The sequence below is a fragment of the Urocampus carinirostris genome, chromosome 19 (assembly GCF_059441175.1).
Source record: "Urocampus carinirostris isolate Australia breed hairy pipefish chromosome 19, RoL_Ucar_1.0, whole genome shotgun sequence".
Taxonomy (NCBI): Eukaryota; Metazoa; Chordata; class Actinopteri; order Syngnathiformes; family Syngnathidae; genus Urocampus; species Urocampus carinirostris.
Window position 1 is genome coordinate 19,146,135 of NC_142367.1, and position 11,708 is coordinate 19,157,842.

The 11,708-nt window shown below is 39.1% G+C and overlaps 1 protein-coding gene across 1 annotated transcript; it reads left to right on the forward strand.

The window, feature by feature from the left end:
* The first annotated feature begins 94 nt into the window (after window positions 1-94).
* dcxr (dicarbonyl/L-xylulose reductase) lies at window positions 95-8,772 on the forward strand. Its single transcript, XM_088323492.1, has 9 exons — window positions 95-118; window positions 220-282; window positions 1,123-1,220; window positions 2,224-2,378; window positions 4,408-4,450; window positions 4,528-4,627; window positions 4,705-4,769; window positions 7,587-7,704; window positions 7,785-8,772. The coding sequence occupies exons 2-9, from the start codon at window positions 231-233 to the stop codon at window positions 7,886-7,888; spliced, it is 735 nt and encodes a 244-aa protein (XP_088179618.1). The 5' UTR covers window positions 95-118; window positions 220-230; the 3' UTR covers window positions 7,889-8,772.
* Window positions 8,773-11,708: the final 2,936 nt, after the last annotated feature.

Genomic DNA, 11,708 nt, shown 5'->3' on the forward strand with positions numbered 1-11,708 from the left:
TTGTTTACGTCGATATGTCAAGCTGAAAGTTTATATAAAAAATAATAAATAATAATAAACTTTTAAACTGGTAGCAAACCGGAAGTAAGGGGACGCCTCTTCCTGGCTTACTACTTCGGTGAGCAAACTTTGTACTCTTTGCTGTTACAACTCCGACTAATCACATCTTTCCTGGTCGAGGAAATTGTTTAGTATTCATTTTTTGCCATCTTCCTTTAGATTTATTCGACATGGAAATATCATTTCAAGGCAAACACGCTTTGGTCACCGGGGCAGGAAAAGGTAAACACAAACAATGAACTTAACTGTCTTCGCTGCATGAGAGAGCCATTTAGCGCCTCCCAGTGGCTGGACTAGGGGCCTAGTACAGGGGTTGGAATTAAAGTCTCATCTCTCATCTCATTAGCTGTACCGCTTATACTTATTAGGGTCGCGAGGGGGCTGGGGCCCATCCCAGCCATCTCCAGGCAGTGGGCAGGGGACACCCTGAACCTGTTGCCAGCCAATTGCAGTGCACACGGGGACAGACAACTCACTCGCTAGGGACAATTTGGACCGGCCAATTCACCTGAAATGCATGTCTTTGGAATATGGGAGGAAACCGGAGTGCCCGGAGGAAACCCACGGAAGCACGGGGAGAACATACAAACTCCGCACAGTAAGGCCGGTAGCTGGATTTGAAGCCACGCACGAGGTTCCCACGACCACAGAACTGTGCCGTACACGCGCTAACCACTGCGCCGCCATGCTGCCCGAATCAAAGAGTCATGTAAGCAAAATATTTTAAGTGTATTTGTGGGGGGCAGCCACTCCATATATTTCAATAAAAGCACCTTATCCACTCTCCATACAAAAGCTAATTATTCAGTGCATTTATTTCACTGTGTGACGTTTGACGGTTTCCTTAAATACATTAAATAATAATGCCAGCGCCTGTCCCATATCAACAAGTAACCCACTTAAATTCTTACTTATGATCCTTGAGGTTTATTTTGACCGTTATTTTTGTCGAAAAACAAGGTGCGAGCAGAGTTCTTTCGTAAAAATGTCACATAATACCGCAAATGAGAAGGATAATTCACATTCATTTTACATTATCTACAGTCATGTCTTTTTTTTCAGGAATTGGCAGAGCCACGGCCATTGCTCTGGCACGCTATGGCGCAATTGTCACAGCGGTCACACGGACACAGTCTGACCTGGACAGTCTAGTGCAAGAGGTACATTATTAGCATTCCATTTGATACCATTACCCAGGGGGTCAAACTTACTGCCCGGGGGGGCCAGGACTATAGATTGAGGACCCTTCTTTAATATGAAAGGTAAAATAACAGGGTGTATTATTCGATCGCTGTCAGCACGGCAGCTGGGTCTGAATGAGCGAGTAAGTTGTCTGTCTCTGTCTGGATAGATGTCGCTGTATTCTGCTGTGCAACCCAAAACGAGTGCTAAAGAAACCCAAGAAAGAATACAAACGATGGAGACTCAAAGTGACGATAAAGCAATGTTTTCTACTGATTTTCTCCCAGCCATTTGTGAATAAAGAAATAAGGAAAGCTAAAGGAAAAGATAGAAGGAAAAAGCCTGAAAAAAAGAAAAAGGGAATGAAATAAACAAAGAAGAAAGTAATGAGGGATGGAAAGAAAGAAAAAGGGAAAAAAGAAGAAAAAATAAAAGAATAAGAGGAAAAAGATAGGAAACAACGGCAGAAAAGCAGACATAATAAAAAGAAAAAAGAGAAAATTGGTGAAAAAGTAAAAGGGAAAGAACATAAATTAAAATGAGGACAGGTTTTTTTGGTAACCTGTCGCGAACAATTACATCAACTCCCTCGAGGTGAGCCTCATGTTATATTGAAGAAATAAAAAAAAAATCAATCTACTAGTATGTAAAAAAATGCACATGTATGTAATAGTTCTTGTAATTTTGCTAATTATAGTATTTGAATATTCATTTTTTTTAAATTAACTACATTTTTTTAGCACTAGGAGGCGCTAAATACACACTGCCCTTTTGAAAGCAGTCCTAGTTGGTTATGGATTATTTTAAATGTTTTTAAACAATATTCAAGAAAAGTGGAATGTTTTAATTTTTTGGGGAGAACCCTATTTAGCCCAACCTTACTTAGACCCTAACTCGGGCGTTCCCCAGGTCAATGGATTTTGAGACCCCCGCCATAACCATTCTACTGCCTTAATCCTTGTTTCTGATCGATTCCCACAGTGTCCATCCATCATTCCCGTGTGTGTTGACTTGTCAGATTGGGGGGCCACGGATGCGGCTCTTAAAAACATCGGCCCTATTGATCTGCTGGTCAATAACGCGGCATGTGCCAAACTTCAGCCATTTCTCGAGGTCACACCAGACCAATTTGACCAGTAAGACTTTTGCTAAAACGCATGCTAGCTGCCAATGGGAACCCAGTGAGTTTTTCCTGTAGGATTTATTTTATTCTGTTGTGGGTCAGTGTAGAAACTGGAATCCATGGCAGCTTACTTAAAGGGACAGTTTGTACTATTTGACCACTTTGTCATTTGTCTTCTTATTTTTTTGTCACAAGTTTTTTTTTGTTCTTGAGTACCCGTAGCAGCAAGAAGGCGGACGTTACTAGAAATTTAGGTATCCATCTATTCCAAGTAAATACAGGATAGTTTCAATCGATATAATACCGATACTTGTTGCTTGTCAATGTCATGATCATTGATTAATTTAAGCCCCCCCTCCCTCAATGAGTTACTTTGTAAGTACAACAAACACAGTACAAAAATATAAGGCAACATAAATGTTGTATTATTTTTAAATAACTAGAATTCAAAACTAATAGTAGAATAAATAAATATTTCTATTGCAACTGTTTCCAAGGGAGTCAAACCAAAAATTGAGGAAATATGAATACAGTATTGTATAATAATGTCAAGACGACTAAAATAATTTCCATTGCACAATATTTTCAAAACAAAGTCAGAGTGCAAATAGTATAAACAATATGATGTGAAACCTTTAAATGTGTTAAAAAAAAAACTTTACTACAACAACTGTTATAGAACCAGGGTTGGGTAGGGTTACTTTAACTGGTCCGTGAACACTGCATCACTGGTTAAGAGGGCACAGCAGCGCCTTTACTTCCTGCGGAGGATGAGGAGAGCCCACCTGCCCCCACCCTCCCTCATCACATTCTACAGGGGCACCATAGAGAGTATCCTGACCAGCTGTATCTCTGTGTGGTGTGGAGGCTGCAGCGCTTCCGACTGGGGTAGTGTGAGGAAGGTGACGAGGACAGCAGAGAAAATCATCGGGACTTCTCTCCCCTCCATTCAGGACATTGGCCAGAAGCGCTGCCTATCCCAAGCTAAGAACATTATCAGGGACCCCTCTCACCCCCATCATGGACTGTTCACTCTGCTAGCCTCTGGGAAGAGGTACTGCAGTGTGCGGTGCAGGACCACCAGGTTCCACAATAGTCTTGTCCCCCTGGCCATTAGACTGTTAAATGGTCAATCAAACACATAGTAAATCTAAACTGCTGCTAATCTGTACATCTGTTGGTTTTGTTTGACTTTTTGCACTACTGGCAGTTCTTTATAGCTAGCCACTCCTTGCACATCTGTTTCTCTGCACTATTGTACTTACAGCGTTATTGTTACAGTGTTATTGTTACTGTTTACCTGACTTGTTTACCTGACTGCCCTTTTTGCACATCTGTTTAGCTGCTCCTCTTGCACTATTTGCGCTACTGTAAAATACTATACATAGCCATAATTATTTAGTATATTATTAGTACTCAATACTCCAAATCAATACAACATTTTATTTATATCTGTACATTCAAGGAAACTGTGCGGGTCAGATGTATCGACATTTCATTCTGTATACACGTGTACTGGAATGACAATAAAGTAGATCTGAATCTGAATCTGATTACTTTCAATTACTTTTGTATTACTCCAATGTCAAATATGCTAATAAAAGACAAAATAAACTAAATATGAATAAAATGACTAAATTTTGTGCAGGCTCGGGGAATAACGGAATACATGGAACGGCAAAAATGATGTTGGCAAGCTGTTTGGATTTATTTTCATTTAGTTTCTGTCACATTTTATGTTAGTTTTGCCGGAGATCCAAGAGATCAAAGCCAGGAGAGAAAGCTTACCACGTGTTGTGAGTCATCATTTTATTCATATTTAGTTTCTTTTGTCTTTGATTCGCATATTTGGTATTGGAGTAATCCAAAAGTAATTGAAAGTAATCCAGTTAAAGTAACCCTACCCAACCCTGCTTGCAAGATACCAAAAGTGATAAAGCCAGATCCACTGATTGATCCTTTCTCATTTTAGCTTCACAGATGTGCAAATATATTCAAAATGAGTCGATTTGTTCAATTGAAGGTAATTGAATTTAATGTAGGTCTTTCAACGTGAACGTCAAAGCAGTGCTCCACGTATCCCAGGTAAAGGACTGTCCCTTTTTCTACAGTATGTTGAGTGCTATCATTTCTTTGAAAGAAGGCCATTGCGTATGCTTCAGATTGTGGCCCGGGGGATGATCGCCCGAGGATCAGGAGGCTCCATCGTCAATGTTTCGAGCCAGGCATCACAGCGTGCCCTCCCATATCATGCTGTCTACTGTGAGGAATCGCATGTTCCATTTTAGGCAACTCTGACTTTGTCTGTATTCAATTCCGTGACATTGAATGTCTTTGAGGTACCACAAAAGGAGCTCTGGACATGTTAACTAAAGTTATGGCTCTGGAACTGGGAGCCCATCAGGTATGTTATCAGAGTATTATGGAAACAATTCACGATATAAGCGACCAAGCATACTAATTTAAATGTGATTGTGAGAAGGGATGGGTGGTAATATGATACCAGATTATAAAGGATTTTAGCATGATTGTGATTGTAAACAATGTAAAGATTGTCAGATTGTCTCACTGGCAATGTTCCCTGTAATTTTCCACGGGTCTGAGCGTTCACACAAAGTCGGTGAGCAACGCTTGAAACAACAGTGAGCAACAGCAATCCCAAGTGTGGCAACTAAGTCATTATCAAACATGTCCAAAACTTGACATCACGTTACATTTTGCTGAGTTTCCGGCAATGCAAAATGATTTTTCACTTTTGAATGAATTGACGAATGCACGATTGCAAACTTGTACGGCCTACAAACGTCGTTTGTTCTTACAATTCTTTCACAAGATATCCATTTCTTTTTATTTCCTGATATTTTTTGTCGCATAATATTAACATTTTTGGGGGCTTGGTTAGTCGGTTGTAAGATACAGAACTGTACTTAATCACATTTTTTAGTGGAAGTACAATGTTGACAACAAGATTCACTTGATATAATTGGAAATTATTTGAATGCAACACAAACTTTTTCTTCTTTTTTCCGTGTTTTTTTTTCTACTTTTTTAAAAATTCCTTTAAAAAAATGTTTATTTTTTCCGAGCTGTTACTTTTTTCTTTTTGTTCTCTATTTACTTTTTTCCTACATTTCTTTCTTTTCTTTTTTTTCAGGTTTTTTTTAAACTTTACCTTCTTTTTTCTCTTCCTTTTATTTCTTTTTTTTCTCAGCTTTTCACTACTTTTTCATTTTGGTATTTTTTCTTTTTTGTTCTATTCCCCCCTTCCTTTAAGTCATTTTGTGCATAATTTTACATCATATTTGGTCATGTTGGGATTAAAGAAGCAAAAACAACCCGAAGAGCCGTTTAGGACCCGAAAGAGCCGGTTCCTTTTAGTGAGCCGAGCCGAAGAAGCCGGTTCTCGACAAACTCTACTAACTTTACTCAACTTCGTTCCACTTCGACTCGACTTCAAAATACCGCATTTAGGACACAACATCAGGGAAACCCGTGTATTTTTACCTTCATGCACTATAACTTTGACTTGAGTCGCTTCTTAATTAGTAATTTTAAGCCCTCATTTTTGTGCGCTGGCTAGATTTTCTTGTGCGCTGAGAATGTGCGAGCAGTGCGCAATTGCGCACGCGCACAGCTTAGAGGTAACACTCCTCAGTGGCCTGTAGTATTTTGTTCCAGTACTCCCTGGCCTGATTTAAGCACATCTTTTTGCTAATGTAGCCGCTAACATTTGTTTCTTCTTCTGCGAGTTTAACAGTGGTTGCCATCTATCACTTTGATGCCTCAGCGCCCCCTACCATTTCAGATATTTGTCTGTGGTCCACTCCTCAAATTCTATTTAAGTCACATAGACCAGGTGGAAACATTTGTTGGCAGGGAGAGGGTTGGGCGCCACCAGGCCGTACTTGCCACAGGAAATGGTGCCCCTACGACCCTAGTGGTTAAAGGATAGACCCACTATACTCTTTAAAATTTGTAGAAGTGCCTTCGTTGAGGCTTATTATTCAAGTCCAACAATCCATTTAATGATGATAGAATGGCTTTGTTGGCTAGCTTCCTTTTAGCCGCTGGCATCAATAGCAGTTAATTCTAAATCATTTCGCAACTAATGCTAGTTTTTTAAACTTCAACTGTTAATGCTAAAGCTTGTAATGTTGACATGGCTCCTAGCCACTAATGATGTTTTTGCATAATACCCAGGGTTGGGTAGGGTTACTTTAACTGGATTACTTTCAATTACTTTTGGATTACTCCAATACCAAATATGCTAATAAAAGACAAACAAAACTAAATATGAATAAAATGACTCAATTTTGTGCAGGCTTGGGGAGTAACGGAATACATGGAAGGGCAAAAATGACGTTGGCTAGCTGTTGGGATTTATTTTCATTTTGTTTCTGTCGCATTTTATGTTAGTTTTGCCAGAAATCAAAGCCAGGAGAGAAAGCTTACCACGTGTTGTGAGTCATCATTTTATTCATATTTAGTTTCGTTTGTCTTTTATTAGCATATTTGGTATTGGAGTAATCCAAAAGTAATTGAAAGTAATCCAGTTAAAGTAACCCTACCCAACCCTGATTATACCTAATGTCAAATAAAGAAAATAAGCCAACGTATATGAATCATCATCTAAGCGCGCATTTTAAAAATATTTTTAGGTTGAGAAATTTACATTTATTTTGCGTAACGTAAGCCTCGCCGATTGTCTACTTTCTTGCTGCTACAGGTACCCAAAAACAAAACAAACTTTCTAAAGACTGGGCAAAGAAATAGAAGAAGTTGTGCTTTATGGTCACTTTGAGTCTCTATAGTTTGTATTCTTTGAGCTTTTTAGCATTTGTTCTTTGGTTGCACTGCATAATACGGCAACATTAAGAGGTCAAATAATTTACAATGTCTCTTCAAAGAATCTTGATAAAATTGGATGTGTCATTTTATTTTGAAATCATGATTTTGTATATTCATTTTTTAATACATGTATATTTTTTTTTAGATAATTATGTATATTAGTGTGCAGGTCCAGGTGCTTAACTTCCATTTTGCTTCAGACTGAGTCAAAATTATTGTATTTTTTTCCCCCGTTTGATAATTATAATGGAACTAGCCATCTGTTTACACAAAGCCAGGAAGCATGCTGCAAATAGGTATTGTAAATTATCCCTCTTGGGCAAATTGGAATGAATGAATGCTAATTCATGGATTGTTCCGTGTTTTGGGACAGATCCGTGTTAACAGCGTCAATCCCACAGTGGTGATGACTGAAATGGGGCGTCGAGGTTGGAGCGACCCCGAGAAAGCCGGGAGGATGACGTCCCGCATCCCTCTGGGCCGCTTTGCAGGTGGGAAGCCTGCCCGTCCAGCCAGCAGCTCCTTTTTCTTCATAACAAAAATAACTTCTTTCCTTTGCATTTGTTTTCAGAGGTGGACGATGTGGTGTGCAGTATTTTATTCCTGCTGAGCGATAAAAGCGCAATGACAAACGGGGTTTCCCTGCCAGTAGACGGAGGCTTCCTGGCCTGTTGAATCAACAGCATCAGCAAGACATCACCATTACTCGGTGCCACGATTTCTTTATCCCCCTCTCTATTTAACTTTCCAATCCCATTACTTCTTCTATCTCCTTCCCCTTCCTTCTTTAGTGAGTGCAAGGGAATAATTCCTCTCTTAAGAATTGGGAACTTTCTGCTTACTACACCATCACATGTAGCTGCTTGAAACTCAAGTGACATTTGCCCAATACCTCTTTTTTTAATTATTATTTTGTTTCTTCTCATTACAATCGCATCAAAAAAAGTAACATTGGAACTTGTTACAACAATAAACTGTAGTGTTTAACTTGCAAAAGAAATATGTATGTGGCTAGACAAGTACTGCACTTCACTCTGGTTTATTCTTCCTGGTCTGCCGAAAAGACCTCTCCTACACAACTGTGCTTATCCTTGTCTCATACCACCTTCTGTATGTTCTATAAGACAACACCACATAAACATGTTTACCGTAAATTCCGGACTATAGAGCGCACCTGATTATAAGCCGCACCCACCACATTTTAAGAGGAAAACCGATTTTGTACTAACACAAGCCGCACCTGTATATAAGCCGCATGCGCCCACATTAAAAAAAATGTAACACAAAATTAACCCAGACCCGACTTTAAGTCTCGCGATTGTAATTGAATATCCTTCATTAAAGTACACAGTCCAAAAATCACAGCCGGCTAAATCAACATGAAATGATACCGATACTTAAGGTTTGATGCAGACCGGCAGAGTCCAGTTCCCGTTGAAAGTAATCCAAAGAAAAAAGTGTATATTTCCAAAGGTAAGGGTGGGAAAAATATATATCCACTATTGTCCACCGTGTCCGCAATTACTCACCTTTACCGGTCCCAAATTCCCGTCAGCCCGCGTTTGTTACGCCCCTTCTTTTTAATTCGCCGGTCCAAAACATATCAGAATAAGTGTCCAAAATAAATACATTACAAAAATATACAGTTGCAAATACATATTATACATGGTTACACATATTTACAAAAAGACGGTACACCGAGAGAGTTTTCAAAGCTTTAATAATAATAATAATATAACTTTCATCCCAAACGGTGCCTGTGACAGGTAGCAACACGCTAGCAACACGCTCGCAACACAGTCTGTTAAAAAAACACGGGTCTCTTAAAAAAACATACCGTCCTCATCTTCCTGCTTAAAACTGAAGCCATCAAAGTCGTCTTCCTCAGTGTCGGAAAGAAACAGTGTCATATAGACGTCGTCCCACGGTCCCGCAGCCTCACTCGCGCTGTCACTGTCGCTGGTGTGCCCTCCTCTCCGTCACAGCTTTTCGGAACCCGTTGGCGATGGTGGATTTTTTTATGCTGCCCCACGGTGTCAGGATCCACTGGCAGACTTGCGAAAAAGTTGCCTTTCGCATGCGGCCAGTTTTAGTGAAAGATTTCTTGCCGCTAGTCAAGCCAAGAAGTTGCAATCTTCCTCGGCGCATATATTCCACCGGTCTAAATCTTACCTTTTGTACTCGAGCGCCGCCGGCGGTCGTTAGAAAAGTTACGTAAATTGGCCGCATCACTGAATAAGCCGCAGGGTTGAAAGTTTGGGGAAAAAGTAGCGGCTTATAGTACGGAATTTACGGTAATTGGTTTGTTCCCTTTGAGGATCGCTTCGAGCTAGCCAGTAATGCCTAGGTGTCAGCATGGAGGAAACTAGGACGCTGTCTGTCTGACTCGGGCTTGTGTCTCTCACTCTTTCACCTTACTCTGGGCCACATTTTTTAGAATCTAGTCCTTGAGGATCGGAGGTCTGCAAGTTTTAGAGCAGGGGTGGCGAACAAGTTTGACACAAAGAGCCGAAATTATTAACCGTGAGAGTCAAACAGCCACTCCACAAACTGACCCGCATCAGACGTAATCTACTCAGATGTAAACTAATTTCAAAATATTATTTATTTTTTGTTATTAACTCTGAGGGATTCAAGTGTGTTTTAAGAGGGGGAGAAAAACTAAACATGAAACGAGGCAAAGAGCCACAGTATATAGAAAATATGATGAGCAAAGAGCCGCATTCTTATTGGCCAAGAGCCCCATGCGGCTCAAGAGCCGCGTGTTCGCCACCCCTGTTTTAGAGGGTTCCCTCATTAATCTGTAGAGCTTGCAGATTAATTGAGTGTGTGTAGAAAAGGAAACCTCTAAAATAATTGTTATACAGTGTGACATGCATTATCTAGGCTTTGCAGCGGATTGGGACTCTCTCACCCTCATTGTGAATGTTTTTTGCAAGAGTAAGGGTTAAATTGACAGGAAGGGGAAGTCATCGGATTGAGCCTTTTCTTTTTAAGGCACTCCAGTTTGGTTTACAGTCAATGTTCCCTCTAATTTTCCACGGGTCTGAGCGTTCACACAAAGTTGGTGAGCAACACTTGAAACAACAGTGAGCAACCATAATCCCAAGTATGGCAAGATAAATAATTATCAAATATGTCCAAAATTTGACATCAAGTTACATTTTGCTGAATTTCCGACAATGCAAAATGATTTTTCTCTTTTGAATGAATTGACTCATGTACTATTGCAAAGGTTGTACGGCCTACAAACGTCGTTTGTTCTTACAATTCTTTCACAAGATATCCATTTCTTTTTATTTCCTGACATATTTTGTCGCATAATATTAACTATTTTGGGGGCTTATTTAGTCGGTTGCAAGATATAGAACTATACTTAATCACATTTTTTGTGGAAGTACAATGTTGGCAACAAGATTCAATATATATATAGATATAATTGGAAATTATTTGAATGCAACACAAACTTTTTCTTCTTTTTTCCGTGTTTTACGTCTATATTTCTTTCTTTTCTTTTTTTCTGGCTCTTTTCTAAATTTTTCCTTCTTTTTTTCTCTTCCTTTTGTTTCTTTTTTTCTCAGCTTTTCACTACATTTTCATTTTGGTATTATTTTCTTTTTTGTTCTATTCCCCCCTTCCTTTAAGTATTTTTTTTGCACAATTTTACATAATATTTGGTCATGTTGGGATTAAAGAAGCAAAAACAACCTGAAGAGCCGTTTAGGACATTTTTAGTGGAAGTACAATGTTGGCAACAAGATTCACTTGATACAATTGGAAATTATTTGAATGCAACACAAACTTTTTCTTCTTTTTTCTGTGTTTTTTTCTACTTTTTTTTTTTAAATTCCTTTAAAAAAAGTCTCATTGTGTTTATTTTTTTCCGGCTGTTACTTTTTTCTTTTTGTTCTCCATTTACTTTTTTCCTACGTTTCTTTCTTTTCTATTTTTCTGGCTTTTTTCTAAATTTTTCCTTCTTTTTTCTCTTCCTTTTGTTTCTTTTTTTCCCAGCTTTTCACTACTTTTTCATTTCATCAGGTATTTTTTTCTTTTTTGTTCTATTCCCCCCCCCCTTCTTTTAAGTCATTTTGTACATAGTTTTATATAATATTTGGTCATGTTGGGATTAAAGAAGCAAAAACAACCTGAAGAGCCGTTTAGGACCCGAAAGAGCCGGTTCTTTTTAGTGAGCCGAGCCGAAGAAGCCGGTTCTCGACAAACTCTACTAACTTTACTTTTCAACTTCGTTCGACATTGACTTCAAAATACCGCATTTAGGACACAACGTCGGGGGAACCCGTGTATTTTTACCTTCATGCACTGTAACTTTGACTTAAGTCGCTTCTTAATTAGTAGCAGTTGAGAGGGAACACTGTTTACAGTATTTTGATCTGTATAAGAATCAAAACAGAGGGTAAGGTAAGTGATAGTATGCAACCTTAAACAGTAGTGAGACAAAAACTTGACAGAAATGACAACTTAAACAACACATTGC